The sequence below is a fragment of the Eschrichtius robustus genome, chromosome 19 (genome assembly GCF_028021215.1).
Source record: "Eschrichtius robustus isolate mEscRob2 chromosome 19, mEscRob2.pri, whole genome shotgun sequence".
Taxonomy (NCBI): Eukaryota; Metazoa; Chordata; class Mammalia; order Artiodactyla; family Eschrichtiidae; genus Eschrichtius; species Eschrichtius robustus.
The window spans coordinates 2,189,000-2,212,020 of NC_090842.1; the positions used below are offsets into that span (position 1 = coordinate 2,189,000).

The 23,021-nt window shown below is 57.6% G+C and overlaps 1 protein-coding gene across 1 annotated transcript in view; it reads left to right on the forward strand.

The window, feature by feature from the left end:
- Positions 1-5,349: 5,349 nt before the first annotated feature.
- The window catches only part of SLC7A5 (solute carrier family 7 member 5), a 32,928-nt gene continuing 15,256 nt past the window's right edge, over positions 5,350-23,021 (forward strand). Inside the window, exons 1-2 of the mRNA XM_068527571.1 lie at positions 5,350-5,987; positions 19,775-19,900. Of these exons, the coding sequence (XP_068383672.1) occupies positions 5,456-5,987; positions 19,775-19,900 (658 nt within the window). The 5' untranslated portion in view covers positions 5,350-5,455. The remainder of the gene's footprint in view (positions 5,988-19,774; positions 19,901-23,021) is intronic.

Sequence of the window (23,021 nt, forward strand, 5' to 3'; positions counted from 1 at the left end):
GGGAACTCAGGCAGTCTGACTCTCAAGCCCGTGGTTTATACTGCTGCCATGAAATTCCCTTCCCATCTCCTTTTCCCCAGTTTTACTGACATATAACCTTGCGTTAGTTTCAGATGTATGACATAATGATTTGATATTTGTTTATTTTTTATTTTTTATTTTTTATTTTTTTCTCAATAAGATATTTTTCGTAAATTTATTCAACGTATATTTATTGAGAACCTACCAAGTGCTAGGTGTGTTCCAAGTATTTACAAAATTTCAGGGATCTTAACAAGAAACAAAAAAGCCCTTTGCCTCCAAAAAGAGACCCTTTAGTGGAGAGATATGGACAATAAATTATATTTTGTACTGCATTGCAAAATATTAAATGCTACGGAGAAAAATTAATATAATAAAAGGGGAAAACGCGTTCCAATGATGGAAAATTTGCAGTGTTAAATAGGGGATGATTGAAGATGTGTCATCTGAGCAAAGACTTGAAGGATAGAAGAGACCAGACTCTGCAAATATTTGGGGTAAGGACATTCCAGGTAGGAAGAACAACAACAAGAGCAAATATCATGGGGCCAAGGAGGCAAATAGAGAGGAAGGGGACATTGGTTGAAATGAGATAAGAAAGACAACAGAGGAATATACTTAAATGGAAGGAAACGTGGCATTTATTGTAAAATAACCTTTTTGTCAGTCTTCTCTTAATTGACCTAAGATGAATATTTAATCATAGTTTACCAAAAACTGCAGCTCTAGAAACCATAGCTAAATAAAACTATATATATATATGTATGTACATATGCTTCTAACTCTTATTACTATTCTATGTCAGAAGAAAGATACATTTTAACTATTTATTTGCCAAAAAATTAGCCTGCAGGCATTCATCACTTCATATCGGCATGCTGAGTAGCAGAGACCAATATATTTATAGAAATAGCACACTTAAGAATATCCTAGTCGTTTTTCTGTCACAAGCTTATAACAAATTTGGTGTGAATATCATTTTGTAGAAAAGTAAGATGTTTCAAAGAAGGTGGTACAAATGACATCTCTAGGTGTTAGCTTGTTACTTGTGGTACAGTGACACTGACCTTAAGCAATTCTCTTAAACATAGGTAAAAATATCTTAAATAAGTATAAATAAATGATAGGTACAAATAAATAGGTGTAAAATAAGTATAAATAAATAGGTATAAATCTCTTAAATGGGTATAAATCTACTTACACCATGGGAAGCATGGTCAGAGGAGAGCTACCTTTCCTCTGCCCATCCATTTTGAGTATGCTATAGACATAATATTTATCCTCATGGAATCAAATCTTGAATAAAGATTTCTCTTCCTCTTACTTTGCATCCATGTTAGTCATCCCATCAGGTCTTACTTAAAAATTGTTTTAACAAGAAAGCCTTATTTTCAGGGTAATTAGTTGAGAGCCCATATCTATGGGAAGTTGTGGTTGGTCGAGAAAGGCCTCCCGCAGCCCGAAAGCTATCTAGGGCAAATCCTTGGAATCCATGAATGCCTTCTTAGTTGGAAAAGGAATCTTTTGCAGATGTGGTTTATTTGAAGATCCTGAGATGTGTTAATCCTGGATTATCCAGGGGAACCCTAAATCCAATGACAAGTGTCCTTACAGCAGAAAGGCAGAAGGAGGGTTGAGACAGACAGGAGAGGAGAATACACAAAAGAGGTAGAGGCAATTTGACCATGGAGGCAGATTCAAGTGATGTAGCCATGGGCCAGGGTGACTGGAGCCCCCAGAAGCTGGAAGAGGCAAGGAATGGAAAGTGCTCTATTGTCACCAGAGGAGGGGCTGCCCTACCAACACCCTAATTTCAGACTTCTGACCTCCAAAACTGTGAGGCAACAAACTTATGTTCTTTTTTCACCAAATTCATGGTATTTTGTTACAGCACTCCAAGGAAACTAATATGGAAGTTATAGTAATAGAAACATTATATAGATTTTTTTTATTTTCAAGTTTACTTGAAATTTTGAAGGAAATGTAACTAACATGGGATATTAGGAATTAAAATTTCTTTTCATAATTTTAGAATTACTGAAGAGACTTCTGAAAATGTTTACACCTGTAGCAAGTGCCCACATATCTGTGTAGGTATATTTTTCCTTTCTTTCACATTAAGGATGCTTTGGCAGAAACATTTGAGAAGTAGGATATTAAAAGATTAAAAGTCCATAATTAAAATCAAGAAGGGAAATATTTTACCTGGTTGCATTTATTTAACCAATTTTTGTAAGTTAAAATTATTGAAGGAGAATAATGGATACTCCTTAGAATACAAACAAAATTGGGGAGAAATAGAATAAGGTTTGATAAATAACCACTGAACCCCAGGAACTCTGCTAACCTCACTCATATATTATATGTCATCTCATTTAATCATCATCATAAGCCTAAATGTAAGCAAGTGTTGGTGTAAGACTAAAAATTAAATATATATATATTTTTATCTGGGTTAGTAGTTTTTGATTCAGCAGTTCCAGTGGAAAAAAGCCCACTATTACTACCCTGTTTGAAGTTCCTCTATTAAAGTTCTGTTCAAAATTGTGATACAAGGCAGAAACATTTTAATTGGGTTTAGATATTTGTTTATATTGCTATATGATTGCCACAAAACGTTCGGTTCTCATCCATGACCTCACATACCTACAATTTTTTTTCTTGTCATAAGAACTTTTAAGATCTAATCTCTTAGCAAAATATACAGTACAGTGTTATTAACTATGGTTCCCATGCTGCGTATTAGACCCCCCAGGTCTTACTCACCTTATAACTGAGAGTTTGTACCATTTGTCCACCTTCACCCATTTCCCCACCCCCCCCTCCCCGTTTTCTGCAGCCCACATTTTTCCATCAGGAATCTGAAAAAATCACTGAAGGTTTGGAGGTAACAGAACAGAGTTCAGTGAGCGTGCAGAAAAAGCTTCAAGGCAGCTCCTACATTGGCCCAGCGTCCAGCCTACCTTCCTGTGATGGGTTTCTCTCTCTCAAGATTGGAACCAGAGCCGCTGAGCCTCCAAACAGGAGAAAGAGGCTTCCCCAAAGGGGTCATAAATGACACAACTTTTAAGAAATTACTGGTTAGCACTGGAAGGAGTGCCGCAGAGTGAGCGGATTGAACCTGCCTCGGACAAAAAGCTCCTTTGTCATTCTACCACTAGATGGTGCTCTTAGCTAAGATTTTAGAGAGATTTCCAGTAAGGCGTTTTACTGCTTCATTTAACTTGCATCAGGGAATTCTGAGATACACACATACGTGTACGTATACATATACACACATGTATAAGTATGTATATATACATATATATATATATTTCAAAGCAAGTTTGCCCTTGGAAATCTAGTACAGTATCATATGAAAACCAAGCAGAAACTGACAGTGGTGGTGTCTCTGCTGTGGGATGGTGGAGACACCCCTGCGGTGTTATCACCTTCCAGCTATTAAGTCTCCTGCAGCTTCCCAGGAGCCCCCACGGGAGGCACCAACAGTCCACGTGCATGTTCCGTTCCTTCCGCCTCCCTTGTTAATTCTCACTCTAGGAAAGCTGGATTGGAGTGTCCTGGTTCCTTCCGACCGGCTCTCTGGCCCCTTAGGGCCCTTGGCTTATCACGGTTGTTAATTTTACACTCTTGTGTACAATTATTGATTGCTTCTCTGTGTCTGGAGGAGGTACTCACTGCCACTTGCCTGGAGCCCGGTGCAGTGGCCGGCACCTGCAGGTGTCAGCTGCGGGAATACAGGGTGGAGGTGTTTGGGACCTCTCCTTAGAGCATTGCCAAATAACTGCCATCCTCGTGAAAGCAAAATATATCCTGAGATGTACTTAGTGGTAAATAAACCACAAGAAGAGGGGTGGCAGAACGACCAGAAGTATACCATGGAGGTTCAGGGTACTGGTCAGACAAGTTCCATTGCTCTGCTAAGCCTCAGTTTCCTCGTGCATAGAAACAACCGCACCTCCTCTATTAGATAAGGCTTTGCACGCGGAGGGCTCAGCACAGCGCCTGATAAAGGCTCAGGAAGTTTGCTCAGCCCTTGGTCATCTGGTCTCTGCCAAGCAGCACCCTCGGAAAGGACAGTGGGAAGAACAAGAGCAGAGAGATTATTTCTGATTCCCCCTAAGCCACCAACTTAGACATCTTGCAAGCTAATATTTGTGTTGTGTGACCTTCCAGCTGCCAAGATTTCATTTGGTTGGAACACTGCAGATGAAGAGCTGGCCTCTTCAGGGGGGGTTGATTGGGGGGGACGTGGAAGGTCCAAATGACATGCCTTGGCTAAACTTGCCTGCGATGGGATTCTAAATTCTGTGCACATGTCAGTTTAATCAGGTAGTATTTCTGATTCTTTCCTGCTTCCAGGCCTGGGGTGACTGGTCATCCTGCATTCCCCATTCTGACCCCTAGTTACTTGGCGGCCCCTCCTATCCAGGAGCCCCTGGAGTTCTTTAAGTCTAAAGCCCCTTCACCCTGCAGCCTGCCTTTGGATTTTCCAGGTAGATTGGGGGGAGGGGGTTCTCACGGTGCTCCTTCAGGGAACCCCCATTTTGTCAATTTAACGGAGCTTCTGCAGATTCCTGGTTTCCCAGAGTCTGTGTTGCTACCTCTCAAATCTGTGAGCCCCTGAATGCTGCTCTTTGGCAAGGAGGTTCCCCTTGGGATAAAATGAGAATTTCTGAGCCCAGGAATGAGTTCCGATGTGGCCTCAGCGCTTCCCTCTTCTCTGAGATCGCACTCCTTCAGCCTGGGATTCAGGCCTTCAGGCCCTCTAACCCCCCCCCCCCCCAGGAGAGGTGGTTCCGATCATCTTAATACTTATCAAGTCCCCAGGGTGAGCAGACCGTGACGGATCCTACCACCCCGGGGCTGGGCGCCCGCCAGCGGAACAAGTGTGCCTTCTGTGAGCCCCAAAGGCGCCCCAAATCCCATCCATCCTGTGCTGTGGCCCCAGGTCGGCCCTGCTGCACCGCCCGCTCCCACACGAGCAGCGGGGCCCCCAGTGCGCGCTCGGGGCCGCCGCGGGAGGGGGGCGGGGGCGACGAGGGAGCTAGCTAGGAGAGCAAGGAGCCCAGCGTTCCACGTGCGCGGGGCGGAGCTGGGATCCCCCGGAACCACGTGGGGTCCGGACCGCCCGCCATGCTCCGCGGGACACCGCGCGCTCCACGTGCGCGTGGCGGGGCCGGCCGGTGCTTCTCAACAGAGGCGGGGACCGAACCCCAGCCAGGCGAGTAAACGGCGGCAGGCAGGGCAGGGCAAGGCGGCGCGGGCAGGGGGCGGGGCCTGGCGGGCGGGGGCCGGCAGCGTCCTATAAAAGGCGCAGCGCGGAGCCGGCTACCGTAGCGGCCACGCCGGCAAAGCGGCTTCTGGCCGTTGGGAGTCGAGCGCCCCGTGACCGGCCCTGTCCGGCTCTGCCCTGCGCGGCCGGCGCGGCAGCATGGCGGGCTCGGGCCCGAAGCGGCGCGGGGCTGCGGCCCCCGCGGCGGCCGAGGAGGAGGAGCGGCAGGCGCGGGAGCGGATGCTGGCGGCGCGGCGCGCGGACTGCGCGGAGGGCGAGGGTGTGACCCTGAAGCGCAGCATCACGCTGCTCAATGGCGTGGCCATCATCGTGGGCACCATCATCGGCTCGGGCATCTTCGTGACGCCCACCGGCGTGCTCAAGGAGGCGGGCTCGCCAGGGCTGGCGCTGGTGGTTTGGGCCGTGTGCGGCGTGTTCTCCATCGTGGGCGCGCTTTGCTACGCAGAGCTCGGCACCACCATCACCAAGTCGGGCGGCGACTACGCCTACATGCTCGAGGTCTACGGCTCGCTGCCCGCCTTTCTCAAGCTCTGGATCGAGCTGCTCATCATCCGGCCCTCCTCGCAGTACATCGTGGCGCTCGTCTTCGCCACCTACTTGCTCAAGCCGCTCTTCCCCACCTGCCCGGTGCCCGAGGAGGCCGCCAAGCTCGTGGCCTGCCTCTGCGTGCGTGAGTATCGGCCCCGGGACCCCGGCGGGCGGACGGGTGGGGGGCGCCGAGCCGAGGTCGCCGCGCGCCCGCGTCCCGGGCCCTTCCCCGCACTCCTGGACCATCCCCACATCCCGCGGCCCCGGGCCGACCCCGCAGTTTTAGACTGAGGGCACTAGCCCCAGAACCCACATGCGTTTCATTCATTCGCTTCCTCACCGCCTTGAGAATTCTGCAGGCAGCAGGGTCCCCGCCCAGAGCCTCTGGCCGGAACTAACCTTCCCACTTAGTCCATCCAGAGCCCTTGGAGCTGAAGCAATCTCCTTACTTTCTTGCGAGGCACCCACGTGGAGTGCCTGAAAAGCCAACTTCCTGTCTATTTGAGTTCCCAAAGGGTTACTCTTTATCAAGAGAGAAATTGTAGTTTAAAAAGGAAGATACCATAAAAAACCCACACCTCATTCAAACCAGCTAATCAGGAAAGGCTGACTCATACAAAACCAATAGTAAGAAGATTCTGTGTGGGCAGTGAATGAGTTGCTCGTGTAGGCAGCAGTGTTGAGTCCCCTGAAGGTTGCCTAGTGAGTTGTAAAAGACAGGTGCTTGGCTGAGGCTTAAATGTGTGCCGGGTGGCTTTGGGGTCCCAAGTTGTGCTGAAATACAGCCATTGGGTACAGTCCAAATGCTGGTGGATAAGGTCCCAGTATGTTGGTGGAGGAGGTCCTGGTACGTTTGGTGGGCTGTTTTCTGGTGGGATTTCAGGGAAAAAATAAAATCATTTGTACCAAAAGCCACGTAATTTTCTTTGCTTTTTGGCTGCTGCAGTTTTACTCCTACCCCTTGGCAAACATCTAAGGAGGCTGGCAAGATGGAAGTGTCCTGCTTTCAGAGCTGCCACCTGATTTGAGGCTCTGTCTGCATCTTGACGGTGCACAGAAGTGCAGAGCCAACAGGGCTGGTTTGTGGTTTCTGTCCGAGCCCCAAGACTCAGGGGACTGTGCCCATCATCCCTCAGAGCGGCTCTGACCAGCAGTACCTGCTCATTGCTCTTGGGATTCTGGAGCGTGGGGACCAGCTTCCTGCATAAGCTCACTGCGTGGTGGTGGTAGTGTTGAGGGGCTTTCAGAACTCTGAGGCACGCTCTGGGAAGTGGTGACCCCAGGAGACCTGAGACCCTGACAGAGCAACTACTTTGGGGGAGGGGGGCGTTTTGCCTTTGGGGGGAGTCTCAGCGATGAGGATCTCAGCTAATAAAAACCTTTGGTCCAAATGTAGGAATAGTCACAGCAACAGTCGATCTGCCTGAGGACGGGGGAACCTGTGGCTTCTGGTGGGCTTCTCAGACGATGCTTTGGGCTGAGTAAGGAAAAGCCTCAATTAAAGAATTTTAATTGTGCGATTTTCATCATTGCTAGATTTTATTTAATGTTTCGGCCCAGGACGTAATGACATAATACTGCCTTTACAGGGCCCACTTTCTAGTCTTGGAAAATGGATCCCTTACTTTCTTAAACTTTTGGGTTTAAGCAGGTAAAGGCTCGGGATGGATTCTGGAGGGGCTGTGGTGGGTACACCCTCACCAGGACTCCAGTCACCAGCGTGGAGGGTCATGTGAACAGCACCTCTTTTGGTGTGAGGTAGGGTGATGTTGTTCATGTGTCCATCAGCCATTCTCAGCTCTTTTCCTCTGAACCACCCATGTGAGTGTGTTGTGTGTGTGCGTGTGTGTGTGTGTGTGTGTGTGTTGCTTTTTCTGATGGAAAGGAGGTTTTCAGTAACAAAAAGGGATACGTTGTCTGCAGGAGTGAGCACTTGTCTAGAGCCTGCTGTGTCTAGAGGGGGACGTGGGCCTGTCCGAGGCTGGCGGAACTCGGAGCCGCTGGCACGGGCTGCTCTCATGGGCACGGAGAAAGGTTATGGCCATCCAGGGAGGGGGCCTGCTCTTCGGGTTGTCTGAGAAGGCAGCAAAAAGCCACAGAAAGTTTCTGAGTGTTGTTCGATTATTGCACACAGGCTGGGTTCTAGAACCTCTCCTCGAGAGGAGAAAGGGCCTTCTGCATCGCGTGCTGCCTGAGCCCCTCCCCGCAGGGGGCACGTGCACCCCTGGCCCAGCAGCCCGCGCTGGTGCTTCATGAACGGCCCCAGGGCCTGCTCTTTGGACAGTGTATCATAGGTTCTGGAGCCACGTTCTTCTCGGTTTTGCTAGTTGATCTTTCCTGTGCCCTGGTCTCGCCCCAGGACAGCTCCTTTCTGCTTATTGGGACTCAGGTTGGCTTTGTTGCTTAGAATGATCCCACTGACAGGATAAATGGGGGGAGGGGAGGAGTCCCTTTTCTGGTAGGTCTGACGAAATGGGGTCCTTTCATGGCGTGGCCCTGGTGTTTCCATGTGTTTAATGAGTCATGAAGGTGAGAGAGAGACACGAGCTCCGTAACTCTTTGCCGATGGCCCCGGGAGTTTGGCGTGAGTCTAGGTTTGCACGGGTTATGTATCACTTAGCGAAAACTTGGTAGCGTTTGTTTGAGATTCCGGTGACACTGGGTTTTATCTTTGCGGCAGAAGTCACTCGGGAGAGGTGAGGTTCTCGCCTGGCCGGGTTTTCGTCTGCAATTTCTCTAGCCTTCCTGGCCGCCTCTGTCTGTGATGGGTCCAGTGGGATCTGGAGAGGCTGGACGAGGCATACACAGAGAGGAGCTGCCCAGGGCAGGTACCTGGGAGCCATTGTGGTTCAGAAACAGCTGCGACCTAACTGAGTCCTTTATCTCGTGGAGAAGCTCCTAGGAGAAGGGGTCTGAACAGGCTCCCATCTCCCTCTGCTGGATCGGGGCCTGTCTGAGTTGTTGTGGTCACTCCTGCCCAGGACACGTAGGTGTCAGGGAAGTGGCCGCAGACCTGGTCTCCCGCCCTTCTCTCTCCCTCTCCCACTGGGGAGGACGGCCACCTGGACCCCCTAGTTGTCATGCACATCATCCATCCATCTTGTAGAACCTGGCAGGTCTGCTGGTGGCCAAGAGTGGACGCTGCGTCCCCTTCCAGCTTGGTGGCCCTTGGTGCGGCCTGGAAAGCACTTCCTTCCTGCCTTCTCACAGGGGACAGACCGGGTTGCCAAGGCTCCCCTAGAGTGAGCTGCCCCCGCCCCCCACTGTCACCCTTACTCGGGCAAACCTGTGTGGAGTGGGGGCAGGGGGTCCTCAGCTGTTGTCCCTCTGGGGACCCGTGACCTGAGATGTTTTCCGCTGGTGTCAGGTAAAGAGCCTGCGTTCTGCACGTGGACAGACCCGGGTTCTGATTTGAGAAATTCGCGGGACCTCTCAGCCTCAGTTTCCGCGTCTGTGACATGGGGGTTCATGGTGGGTGTTTGTGAGGACCCTCGGCCACTGCATGTCTAACGAGCATGGCACCCAGGGACCCCAGTCACACAGTGGCTGTGATTGTTCTCGGCCGTGTCCTCCTTCTGGCGTTCGCCCTTGACCTTCTGAGCCACCCTGCAAACTGCTCTCCTCCCCTCTATTAGTGGAAAGAAGGAAGGAGAGCGTTAGAGAGGCGGAGGGAAGGCCAGCGTCTCCCCGTCCGGGGCCGAGCTGAGCTGCCCATCGCACAGGTGGCACCGCGGCCCTGCCTGGGGGGCGGTCCCGCCCAGGGCTGGGGCACAGCTGTCCCCCGCAGGGGAGGGTGCAGATGAGGCAGGGGTTTGGTGGCTGGGGTGATCCTTGGCCAGCTGGCCCCAGGCTAAGTTGGTCGGTTGGGGTCATGAGCCGAAGGGGGTGGGGTGTGGCAGCACACCCTCTCCCCCAGGCTTCCCGACGTGGCCCCCCTCCTGGCATGTCCACCGCTGTGTCCCCGGGCCTCACGGGCCTGTCACAGCGAGACCGGCACACAGCCCGAGCCCGGCTCAGGCTGTCTGGACGCCTGCCAGCCGCCCGGCCTGAGCCCCTCGCCACGTGAAGCAGAGGCTTCTGGGTGTTTCCAAGGAGCTGGCAACCCCAGAATCGCGAGCTGTGAGCTGAGTGTAGACGACAGCATGGTAATTAGCCCTGAAATCCGACTTCCTGGGCCAGACATGAAAGCGCTCCCGCCCGGGTCACGGGGTGTGGCGGGTGCTTCACAGAGCGCATGACTGAGGGAGGGCATTGCTGACCCTTTTCCCTTGGGTCACGGACCCCTTTGATGATCCCGTGGAACGTGCAGACCCTGCTCAGAGGTGTCCACCCTGCTGGTTCACCCCAGACTCGCGGTGAGAGCTTCCCAGGACCCCGGGGCCCCGTCCGGGTTGGGAGCCTCCCCCGCCCCCCGAGAGCGGTGCCCCCGTCACGGCATAAACGGCCCAGCCTTGGAAATCAGTGTCATCACCCTCGCTTTACAGCCAGCGGGGCTGTGGCGCCCTTCTCCTCCGGAGCCGCCTCTGTCATCCGGCGTGGGGACACGGCCGTGTCTGTGCTGAGGGTATCAGGCTTCCAGGACAGTGTCGGTCGCCACGTCCAGGCGCCCGGTCGTCAGGGGCGCACGCTAGTGGATCTGAGGTGTGTGTGTGCCCTGGGCTCTCTGGGAGGCACTGCCCCCGCGCTGTGGGGAGTCAGACCCTTTATAGGGAGCCATCTAGAAAAACCTCCCTCTTCCTCTCAGAACCTTGCAGACGGGCTTCCAGAGCAGGTGGCTGACAGCTGCGCCGGGGGCCATGGGCCTGTCCTGTGCCCACGCTGGCCTCCAGTTCCGGTCCCCTCCTTCGGTGACTCACAGCAGGTGCCGGGGGCCGGGGGGCACGTGATTCCACACCCCCGGTCAGTCAGGGTGACCTTCCGGGGCCCTGGTCTGGATGAGTGGCTGGGGGAGCTGCCCAGAGCACACCTGTCCCCCCCAACGGGCTTTGCGCTGTCCTCTCCCCCCAGCAGGACCACTGCCCAGTCCAGCAGCTTCTTGGCTCCATGGCTGGGGGCCCATGTACATCCTGGCAGGAGTTCCCCACCCGGCTCTTTCCTCAGTGCTGGCAGGATCCTGAATTCTTGTTTGGGAGGGTGGGCTGACCGGGCAGCCGGAGGGAGGGGTGTGGTTTTACCCCCAGGCCTGTCCGTCCAGACCTGCCTTCAGGCAGGGGCGTTCTCTGGGCGGCGCCACCCTCCCCCGGGGAGGGGGGTGTGCCTGCTCCTGAAGCCTCCAGCACCAATCTGGAGAACACAGGGAACCCAATCTGCCCTCTGAGTCACCCTGACCTTGGCTGCTGGCTGGCAGCCTGATGTCTGTGAGTCGCCCCGAGCGGAGCCAGTACAGAACCGAGGCCTCTGCCCAGAGACGTGGGCCCGTGGCCCACTGTAACCCCGTGGCCACCCAGCGATTTGTCCCTGTCCACGTGGGCTGCCCAAGGCCGGTATGGCATTCAGCCCTCGGCATGGACGCTGGCTGCAGGGCTGTGTCCTCACCTGGTCCCCTTCTAGGGCGCCCTGTCAGCCTGAGTCAGCTGGAAGGCCTGCGAGGGCCCTGGCTCCGTCTCTCCGGCTGCGTGACCCGGGGCCTGGGTGCTGGGCCTGTCGGGGCCCGTGTTTCAGAGCCTGGAGGAGGGCGGGGTGGTCACGTTGTGCCTGCAGAGGGTGTGTGATTTGCCGGCCCATCACGGCAAGGGTCTGGTGTTGGAGGGACTGTCCAGGAACGCGGCACGACAGAGCAGGTGAGCCTGGCACAGCAGCAGGTGGAGGGACCCTGGCTGGGCACCCCACACAGCAGCAAACGCGTGTTACCGGCCGTCGTGTCAGACCCCTTCAGAGCTGAGGGAAAGGACAAGGCGGGGGTGGGGTGAGGGCAGCCGGGAGGGGCGTGGGGAGAGAAGATTCCCCAGGCGGCCTGTTCCAGGAGGGGCTGACAGCTCGGGCTGAGGAGCCGAGTTCAGGGGTCTGGGCGGGGAGGGAAGGTCACCAGAGTCCGGTTATGAGCACTTATTCCTGGGTCGGGGGGTTGGGGGGCCGGCTCACCTGCTGAGGCACAGAGGGTCGTCGAGGGTCCACGTCTGGCCTCATCCCAGGTGACCAGGGCTTGCCCTCTGGCCGTGTGGGGAGGGACTCTCAGCCCGGGCTGTTGTCCAGGGTCGTAGGCTTCTGAAGTCAGCCCTGCCAGGCCCCCCCGCCACCGAGACAGCCTGCTTCTGTGCCCCGCACCCGGCCGTCCCCTCCCCTCCAAGGGTGTCAGTAGACATGTGTTCGTGGTGGGTGGGGCCCTGTGGGACTTGCCCTGGTTGGTGGGTCTCTTCCCTGGCTGCACCTTGGACCACGTGGTCGGGAGGACTACCGCCCAGGCCTTCCCAGGCAGAGCCAGGTCTGTAATAGTGCACACAGTGTGTGCTGGGGGAGCCGGGGGTGGAGCCTGTCACGGGCAGCCAGGGTTGAAGACCCCAGTCGAGTGGCCAAAACATGGGAGTGGGACTTAGGAGGCCTGGGCGTCCTCACCCTACTCCCCTGGCTACTACTGTGTGACTTCTGGCAAGTCAGACAAACTCTCTGAGCTCCATTGACCCCAACTAGCAAATGAGGGGGCTGGGTGGATGCTGCATTGTCCTCTCACCCTCAGGTGCTGCAGCAGGTTTGGTGGGGGGGGGATTCCAGACCACAGAGGTGCGATCCAGGGATGGAGACTAACCGCGGAGTCCCCTGCACACACAGCCTCGGCCATCCTCAGCTTGTTTTCACTCGGCAGGCGTGCCAGTCGGCGTGTCTGCATGTTAAAACGCACCCGTGGGGCCAGCAGCATTATTCCTGTTTAGCTGATGAGGAAACAGAGGCTCAGACCCGCTGAGTAACCTGCCCAAGGTCACGCAGCATGTTAGAAATCAGGGCCAACTTGGAGGGGGGCTCCCACCTATGGGTCCTGGCTGTCCTTGGGGCCGGGGTTGGAGGCGGGGGGACTTTTGGGAATCTCTGTATTCTGCAGGGCTCTGCTTCGGAAGAACCCAAAAAAGTGAGACTTGCGGGGTTTCTGCTAACCTCAGGGCTTGGGTGTCAGCAGATCTCAGAGTGGACTGAATCTGCTTTTTTCTGGTGTGTTTTGTTTATTGTTATTATTTTTAATTTGTTTATTTTTGTTTTGGATGTGTTGCTGTGCAGGAGCTACTCTTCGTTGCGGTGCATGGGCTTCTCATTGCGGTGGCTTCTCTTGTTGAGGAGCACGGGCTCTAGGCATGTGGGCTCCCAGGAGTTGTGGCACGCGGGCTCAGTAGTCGTGGCTCACGGGCTTAGTTGCTCCGTGGCATGTGGGATCTTCCCGGGCTAGGGATTGAACCCGTGTCCCCTGCCTTGGCAGGCGGACTCCCAACCGCTGCGCCACCAGGGAAGTCCTGGTGTGTTTTGAAATGAAGTGTCAGCCCTGTTCCTGATACGTGCTGAGACCCCCACCACCAAGCAGGGGGAGCTCGGTGGCCAGGCGTCACCCAGCCCCAGTTGAAAATGGAAAACGGGAAACACGTTCCAGGGCTGGCCGCGTTTGAAAATGTGACTCCGCCTGTTAGCGATTCTTTTCTGCGGGAAATCAGTGGCCGGACGAGGGCGGGGGTGTTTGGGGGGCATCGTCCCAGCTGGACTGAGGTTTCGTGTCCGTTTGCTCCTGCGGCCGCTGCCTCTCTCTGCGGAGATCAGACGCTGGAATTGGAGCCCTTGGTCCCACCTGAGCAGCCCCTGCCCCTGAGAATTCCTTCATTTTCTTTCAGTTTTCCAGACTCTCTGGAGGCTCCGATCTGGCGTGGCCGGTGGTGGGGTCCTGGGTGGGTCAGGAGCCGGACTGTCACCCTGAGTGGGCTCTGTTTTCGAGCGCGCCTGGAAGCGAGGTCGCCCTCTCAGATGTTTGGGGTACAGCTGGGTCCTGTGCGTGCACTCTCTTAGAGCCAGTAAAGGTGAATTACACGTCGTAAAGTCACCCGCTGGTTCTCCCTGAACTGTCAGAAATGCAGGTTCTCGGGCCTGCCCAGTCAGGTGCTCTGGGTTGCGGGGACCTGTTTTACGAGGTCCTCAGGGACTCTGATACGCTCCGGGGTGGGAGACCTATCTGTTATTAGGAGGCAGCAGAGTTAGGGCAGGAAGGGAAGATGCTGGGTGGGGGAGGCACAGGCCTTCCTGGGGGCCAGGCCTGGGATGGAGGGGGCTCTCCTCAAGCCCAGTGGATATCTGGGTGTCCAGGACCAGAGCAGAGGGCCCAATGCACCGAGCACCCACTGTGAGCCCTGGGTCCCCGTGTGCTGGGCGGATTTGGACAGTAGAGTAAAGGCAGGACAAGAATGCCAGAGCGACTGGATGCTTTGTTGGTGGTCACCCCCGCTGCTGGCCACTCTCCCAGCCACCTGGGCCACGCAAGCCCAGGGTTTCACTGGCCACAGTCGAGGAGCCTTGGCCCACCTGCAGCCAGGGCTCCGGGCCCAGGTGCCCAGCGAGTGCTGCTATTTGGCGGGTAGAGGCTCCGGGCGGCGGGTGGGCTGGCTGCCTGGGCCCAGGGCTCGTCCGGCCTCAGTCACAGGGGTCAGCTGCTGCCCCAAGAGACCGGGCTGGCCCGGCTTCCTGCAACACGCCCAGCCTGCCAGCCACTTCCTCTCCTGTCTCGGGGGCCGCCGGGGACCTGCCAGCAGAGCTGTGGGTAAAACGGTGCTCCTCTGCCTGGCATCTTGGCCCCTCTCACCTGTGTGGGGTGGCAGTTACTGCTGGGCCTCAGACTGTCTTTGCCTCGAGTATTGGCCCTTTTTATTAAGCGTTCTAAAGCCACATGCAGAAAGCACCTTTTTCAGAGACTCATTTGAGGACGCCACTGGCGGCTTAGTAGGACTCACTTGGTAGTGAGGTTCTAGGCTCTGGGGCTCTGACCCGTGGACGCTGCATGAAACCCAAGTGATACCTGCACTCCCCTTTCCATCCTGGGGAGACGGTCCCTACAGACACTGGGCCGGGGACGAGGGAGGGTCCACGGCTGCGACCCCATCAGAGACGTGGGGACAGTAAGTAGATGGGTTTTCTGACGAGTGGGGGGCCAGCCATTCCCCAGATGCTTTGGTTTCAGATGGTTCTGTTGGCCTCGGTCATGACCTTGTCTGGTGTGTTTGTCCTCGAGTCAGCGGAGGGGGTGAGGGTGAGGGGGGACCCCCGGGAGTGCCGAAGGCACTGAGTGATGGAGAGCATGCGGCAGGTGCTCATACTTTGCCCTCGTTGCCAGGATTGTTGAAGATTTTGTTACCGGCATGCACAAAATCCAGGGACAGCCCTGGCCACTGGGCCTGATAAATCCCATCAGGGTGTTACCCTCTGTCAGAGAGGGAAATGGATTTGGGTGTGTGTTTTTTTTTGTATTTTTTTTTTAACTTTAAAAATTTTTTATTTTATTTTCGAGTATAGTTGATTAACAATGTTTTATTAGTTTCAGGTGTACGGCAAAGTGATTCAGTTATACGTATACACGTATCTATCCTTTTTCAAATGCTTTTCCCGTTTAGGTTGTTACAGAATATTGAGCAGAGGGGCTTCCCTGGTGGTCCAGTGGTTAAGACTCCGTGCTTCCAATGCGGGGGGGTGCAGGTTCGGGGAACTAAGTTTTGGGTGTGTTTTTTGTATTCTGTTTTGTTTTGTTTTGGTGTTTTTAAATGAAAACAGGCCCCCTTGCATTTCAAGCCCTCCCTTGCGAGTGAGGCAGCCAGCCGGCTGCGCAGCGTGTACCGGGGGCTGGGAGGCTGGCCCGCAGCGGCTGACAGCTGACAGCAGCCTATGTGTGAAGAGTTGTCATCGGGACGTGGACCCTGGGGCCTGGAGAGTGAGATAACCGGTCGGTCAGGCCGGGGTGAGAGGTCACACCAGGCGAGGCTGGGCGGGAGCCTTTGGGAGCTGCTCAGATAAGCGCCCTCCCGGAGGCTGGTGGCACCCGTACGCTGGTGGGCGGAGCAGTGCCAGCTTCCCCGCCGGCCACCCTGTGCTCAGGGTCTGGGAGGGTCCCGGAGGCGCTACCCAAGGGGGTCCTGCGAAATAACAGATGGGGGAGCTGCCGTGCGTCCCCGAGCCCGTGGGCCAGCCCCTGTCCTCGGCCCGGGTGGCCCCCTGGGCACGTGTGGACCTTGTGGTCTGCAGACAGGACTCTGAACTCAAGCCACTTGGTCGGCCAGGCCGCAGCTGGAGTTGGCGCTCATGGCCCGGCTCTAAGTGTGACCAGCTGTCCCCAGGGCCACGGGGTGAGAGCAGCCCAGGAGGCCAGCCAAGGGGTTCTCCCTCCCCCACTGGGCAGCACTTCCTGCTGTCTCGGACACGAGGGTGGGGTACAGGTGGAGCCCCTGGGGTGGGGGGGGTGGACCAGGGTGTGAGTGCGAGTTCGTGGGTCCGTTGGCAGAGGGACGGTGACTTTGCAGAGGGCGGCGGGCCCTCCAGCACAGCCCCGGGGCCCCTGGCTCACTCGCGAGGTTGAGCTGGGGCGCCCCTGCAGGCCAGCCGGCTGGCCGTGTCACAGCAGGACGAGGGCAGGACAGGCACAGCCCCGAAGGGCGGGCTTCCCGCTTGGCCCGTGGGACCAGCCGCCAGGCCCCACCTGCGCCCGCCTTCTGCCCGCAGCCCGCTGCCGCTCCTCTCCGGAGGCCACTGGGCTCTATCTCCCCGGCCCCAGCTGTTGCGGGGTGCTTATCTGGGGGGTGCTGGCACGGGGAACCCCGACGGGGCCGGCTGCCAGCGGGGTGACCTCCCGCCGGTGTGCTGGCCTCACCCAGCAGCCCGCCTGCGGGTGCCCTGGGGTAGACTGCCCTCCCCCTGCCACGCAGCAGACCCTTGTGTGACACCCGGAGCGTCTCGTGTCCCTGTCACCCCCCTCCATCCCGCGGGTGTGGAAGCTGAGGCTCTGAAGAGTCAGGCACCTTGTCCGGGTGATGGGGCCTAAAACCAGTGTAGCCGACAGGCGAATCCAGCCTCCCAGCACTGCTTTCCTTAAGGCTAAGAGACACGGGTCCTAGTGAATCCCCTTATTTACTTCAGATTCTACTTCATTTCAGAGTTTTTTAGAAAGGACGCTAGGGAGGTTAATAAAGCGTTTGTTTACTCATCAGCTGAAGTCAGTGGACATTAAAGTTTCGTCCTATGTTTCAGTTCTTCTTTCTATGAAAGAAGTGAATATTACAAAGTCCGCTTTGTTCTGGGATCCAGCCCGTTCCCCTCCCTACTGCAGACGGCCAGCCCGGCCTCGCCCGTCCACTCTCTGACACGGAGCTGAGCTCGTGGAGCAATACCCTCTGTCCACAGGGGCTCGGATGCCTGCCGGGTGGGCTCCGCTCCGCACAGGCAGGGTGGCACCCTGTGTTCCTGAAGGGGAGGGCCTTGGGGCGGTAAAGGAGGGGCCCTGGGCCTCGGTCCGCCCCGCCCCCAGTGACCACCGTGGGACGGCCCTGGGGCCGGGGCTCTGGGCCAGCCACACCCCCTTCCTGGATCCTCCCAGCCCTTATCTGTGAGGTGGGGAGAGGTGCCCCTGCTCCCCTGGGAGTGCAGACCCCAAATGGGGTGAGTCAAACCAGGTGAGTCGTGCAGCGGTGGCAGTGAGGGCAGCTGGGCGGGGCTGGCGGCGGTAAGAGCCACCTCCCCGTGTGTGGCTTGGCCACGGCTCTCCCCACTTCCCGCCCGGTATGAATGGAGGGGTGTGATGCAATCTGTCAGCCTCTTGGCGCATCCGGAAAGGAAGGCCTCAGGGCTGTCACATTCCCCATAATGTGCAACTGTCCCGGAAAAGCCCCCTCCCCGCCTTACTGTGCACAGGCTCCCTGGGGCCGGTGGTGGGAAAAAACCTGGGTTGCCCTCCAAGGCCCCCTCACCCTGGGTCCCAGCCACGTGGCAGGTCGCACCAGCCTGGATGCCCAGGAGAAGGGAATTCCGCTGTTCAACCTCCTCCCCCGCCGCCCCCGACCTGGCGGTGGGAGATCAGACGGGCCTCAGAGATCTGGGTCTGCCCCTAGCACCGTGTACAGGGGTCCTCTCTGAGCCTCTGTTTCCTCTTCTGTGCTGGGAATGCCAGTGCTGGTGTACTTAATACGGGACAGCTGTCTCCGCATTGGTCCCGAGGGCCTGGACTGAGAGTGTGCCCACCCCAGGGCCACACGGTGAAGGTCACTGGTGCTGTTTGTCCCTTGCACACGTCGGCCCCCTCACCTGAGCCCGGGCTCAGCTCCTGCTGCTGGAGATGGCTTCAGTGCTGTGACATGGATACTTTGTCCCCACGTTCTCACGGCCTCGTGTAAGTCCCACCACCCTGAGGCAGCTCATTTTACCACGAGCCTCTGACAGGCGCGGACTCGGCCAGGGTCCCCACGAGTGAGGGCCACTCCAGGTCCAGGTCCATTTGTGGCAGCTCTTTGCCTTCATGTCTGGTGTGGGAACATCTGAGGGTTTCAGTTTAGGAGTAGCAGCCAAAAGCAATGGGTTTTGAAACAGTTTTCAACCTGAACTTTCTGAGGGCATAGCAAACAGTCTTGGTCAGCCGCTGCATCAGCCAGGCTTAGAGCAACAAAGCGAAAGTGACAGGGGAGGGTGGTATTTGGGTATCAGTTAATTTCCGGAAGAGATAAGCGTGGGCGGGGTGCAGTGTGGGCCCACCGTCCTAACCAGAGCTCAGGGGGCCATTTCCTGTTTTTCTTACACCTGAACTGTCAGGTCTCATGCAGTTAATTAGCCTGGATTTATTTCTTTGCGGCCTTTCTCTCACATTGTAAAAGTACATGTAATTGATTTAGCTGGGAAGAAGCCACGTGGCATCTGCCAGCCCAGGGTTGGTTCTGTCTGGAGCAGAAGCCGGGTGCAGACTTTCTCACCCACCGCAGCCCTTGGGAAAAGCCGGTGTGTGCGGGGCATGGTGGACAGACGCCCTTCCCTTGGGTGCAGGCTGTGCTGGTTAATGTTTGACCGCCAGCCTGCCGAGAATAAAAGGCCCCACTTGTGCCCCGGCCATCTCCCTGGGTAGCTGGCGTCAGCAGTGGCGTGGGCACCGGAGCGCTGGCCTCACGGCGTGCGTGTTTCCACGTGGGACTCGGCGGAGAGGTAGGACTCAGAGTAGGAAGGCACGGGTGTGGAGTGTTGGTTTGTTGCCTTTGTTTTAATCTAATTTTGTTTTGTGGTGAGTTTGCAGAGTGGCTGCTCGCGAGGTCCCTGAACACTAAGCGCTGCCTCTACCTCTGCTCAGGACGTGGAGGGGTCTCCCTGGGGTCCCAGGCGGGGCCTGCGTATGTCGGCGCATTTGGGGAGCCTGGCTTAGCTGCCCCCCCGTGTCCCCCCCCCCCCCCCCCGTGGTGGTGACTGGCGTGGAGTTTGGGTCTTTAGTATCTGCTGTGACACCAGCCGCAGAGCTGGTGCTTGTTTGCTCTTCTCACCACTGGGACCCTGGGCTGTGCATCTCCTTCAGCCCCCGTGGACCCCCCACCCCCGCCGAGCTTGTCAGGCTGACGCTGCGCCCCCTGTGTCCCTGTGGGATCCTACGAGGACCCTCTGAAGAGAGGGTTCCCACCTTGAGAAGTTCGGGTGCCTGTGGGAGAGCCTGACACTTGTGCTAAAGTGTCAGGTGGGAGCAGCAAGGTGACTGAGCACCCCCACCACCGAGATGGCAGCTTGTGCGTTCAACCTGCTCTGAGCGCAGCGCCCTCCTCGAGGGCTCCTGCGGGAGGGACTCAGGTGGCGGTGGGGTGTTGAAATTCATTCATTAGGACAAAAAGGCCTTTTTGGCAGCCTGGGGGGCACCTGGGCTCACAGCTCTCTCTCAGCCTGTGACTTCGGGGCTGGGGTTCTCCCCGCCGGCCCCTCTGCCCGCGTTTCCGCGGGACTCACTCGCTGCCCCTGTCTCCACAGTACTGCTCACGACCGTCAACTGTTACAGCGTGAAGGCCGCCACCCGCGTCCAGGACGCCTTCGCCGCGGCCAAACTCCTGGCGCTGGCCTTGATCATCCTACTCGGCTTCATCCAGATCGGGAAGGGTGAGTGCAGCCCCTGGGGTTTCCCGGCTGTCCTGGGAGGCCCTGCTGAGCCTGGGGGGTGTGCGGGGAGGGGGAGGGGTCCCCATCTCTGAGCTCCTGGCCCCAGATCCACCGCCTTAGCTAACGGGTGTCGCTGGAGTCGGCGCGTCACGCGGTCCCAGGAGAAGCACTGACGCTGAGTTAGGCGGGCTGAACGTCACCCGGCGGGTCGTCCGTCCCAGAGCAGCGGGAGAAATGGGTCCGCCACACAGAGGCCGCTGTCCTGCCCGCACGGGGCGGGCATGGTGGTGACCGGGGTGGGCGGTGGTTCGTGGGGAGAGCTTGGCGACGTGCCTGCTGCATTAGGAGCACGGCCGAGAGGTGCTGTTGCCAGTGCCGCCGGATCTTCCACACGGGAACGTGCCCCCAGCCCCCAGCAGGGTCCCCATGCCCTGTGGATGGCTGCCCGCCATGCCGACCCCTCCCCATGATGGGCGCCGACGCAGTGGCGTTTGGTGGCAGTGTGTCTTCCTGCTGGGCCGCATTCTCGTGAGTGTGCCGCCAAGTTTATGCTGTGGGCGGGTGGAGTCTCCCCGTTTCTGGCTACTGAGAGGGATGCTGTCGGGAACATTCTCGGGGTGTCTTTTGGTGAACGGAGGTACTGGCTTCTCCAGGACGGCTGGATGGCAGGCCACGATAGCCCACTGCGTGGCTGCCACAGATCTGTGGTCTCGTAGGGGCTGAGGTCACCGTAAGGACACAGAGTAACACCACCCCCACCCCCGTAGCCCCGTGTGTCGGGGAGCGGGGAGACCAGCCTCTGTGTCGCCTGGCTTCCTGGGATCTCAGGTTCCAGCATCTTCCTAAAGACAGGACTTTGTCTGGAGGACGCTGGCCAGGCTGGGTTCTGGGTACCAGGAGTGCTGACGGGAGCACTAAGGGAGCTGAGGGACCCCCTGCCGTGGAGAGCTTATAGGTGGAAACCAGTGGGTAGGAGGAAAAATCCATCCTGCGCCCACCAGACAGTCTAGCTGGGAAGCACGTCAATGTCGTTTGAAGAGGACTTGCTGGTGAAGGTTTTGCTTGGCTGGTGTGACTAGATACAGGCTGATGAAGAATGTAGGGGGACCGGAGTTTTGTAAAAACAAATTTCAGCAGGGATAGCAAAGAGCCTTTGTTCAGCTTGAATACATGACGTGTTTATAATTCTATTGCCATCGAAAACGTCCTCCCCCAAAGCCATTCCTTTCTGAACCTGGGAGGCACTGCAGTGTCTGCAAAATTCCTGTCCGCTGGCTTCCCTCTCAGATGGATGCCCTCCCTTGTAGAGGACACTTTGTGAAAACAACCCTTTCCCCACGAGAGTCGCCTGACTTCCCCCTTGGGCGGCTGCCCCAAGGATCCCATGCTGAATGTTGGCAGAAGGGCCGGGACCCCTCTGGCAGGGGCTCAGCCTGATGGTGCCCAGATTGGCCACGAGCCACGATGCATCTGGGGGACATGACCCGCATCTCACAGACCGGCCCACGCGCCGTCTCTGTCCTTCACCAGTGCCTGGCCCCGCCTGGCCTGCCTGGCGCCCAGAGGGGCCTGGGGGCTGCAGAAGGGGCTGGGGCGTGGGGCCCGGCAGGTCCAGGTTCCAGGCCTCTGTGGCCTCGTCCTCGTCGCCAGTGAGGCTCGTGGGCAGGCCTGCCCAGCTTCCTGTCCTCCTTCACCAGAACTTTCTGAGGCCCCGGGTGTGGCTCTGTGCTGAGACCCAGTTGAGGACTCGGCCCTGCCGTCTAGGGCTCGCGCTGTGTCTGGTGTGCGGACATCAGGCACGTGCGCAGGAGACTCGCAGGTGGGCAGGCAGGGCTCGTCCCTGAGCAGGAGGGCCCTTCTGAGGGCCAGAGGGCCGGCTGGGTGAAGGCTCAGAGTTGGTGTGACCGGGGCTGGCTCTGCAGGGCCCGGGAGGGGCTCAGGTGGCCCCGAGGCCGGGGGAGTCATGCATGCGGGGCCTGGCACCACGCGAGGCCTCTGGATTTTCCCTCAGCCTTCTCAGGAGGGGGGCACTGAAATCAGGCCGGCCTTTCAGGTCCCAGTGGCCACGAGGTGTGGGTGGGGGAGGCTTGGCCACGGGCGGCCACGGAGAAGCAGGCCCAGCGCGTGGTGCGGAGGGGAGCCCCGAGGACCAGGGCTGATTGACGACGGTGGGCAGAGGGCACTTCGTGCCCGCTTTTGTCCTTTTACTTCTGTCTGTCGGCCCTTTACCTACAACACCCAGCAGGCCCACGGCCCACGGTCAGGCCGTCCCAAGACCGGAGGGTGGGAGTGGGGAAGGCTCGTCCCTTGAGCCCCGGCCCCTCCTGGAGGACACACAATGGGACCGTTGTGGTCTTGCTCGGCTGTGTCCTCCGGTGGGCGGGCCCCCGGCGTCTTCTGGAGCGTTTGGAGCAGCTGGCGTCACCCTGCAGATGAAGGGTGCCCCCTGGGGGAGCTCACGGGAGGGGGAAACTGCAGGCCCGGCCCCGGGCCCTGGCCTCCGTGGCAGCTCCTGAGAGATTACCTGGCGCTGAGACATGGGCCCCTGTGTCCAGGAGACCTGGGCGTGGAGGTTCCTGGACCCTGTGCTGATCATCTGTGTCCGGGCACTGCCATGGAGTGACCTAGGGCAGGGGTGGCAGGGGTCCACCTGGGCCGAAGGGGGTCCTGGCAGTGGGGAGGCCCCGGTGGAGCTGTGAAGGCCAGCGTGCCCCCAGGGCTGGGACTCGGCTGGGAGTCACTTGACAGTGAGTGTTTAGTTCTTAGGTTAGTGGGTCCCCAGGGCACAGAGCAGTGGTGGCCCAACCCTGCCCGGCTTGTAGCAGGGTCGGGGTCCAATCAAGACCCCACCAGGCCTGTGACGATGGGCACTGTGTGTGGGGACGAGAGCTCCCTCGAGGGACGGCCCACCCTGCGTCCCGTCCCAGGGTGGTGTCCGGAGCTGGTGGAGAAGGCCCTGGGCAGCCCAGCCAGGTGGCCAGAGCACTGGGGGGCAGGGAGGAGACCCTCGTCCTGGGAGGGTCTGGGTCTCAGCAGGGCCCTTCGCCTGCTGGAGCCTGGGTGTCCTCGTGTGTGAAGTGGCCACAGCAGCCGCAGCAGCCCCAGGCCTTGGTGGCCGCCT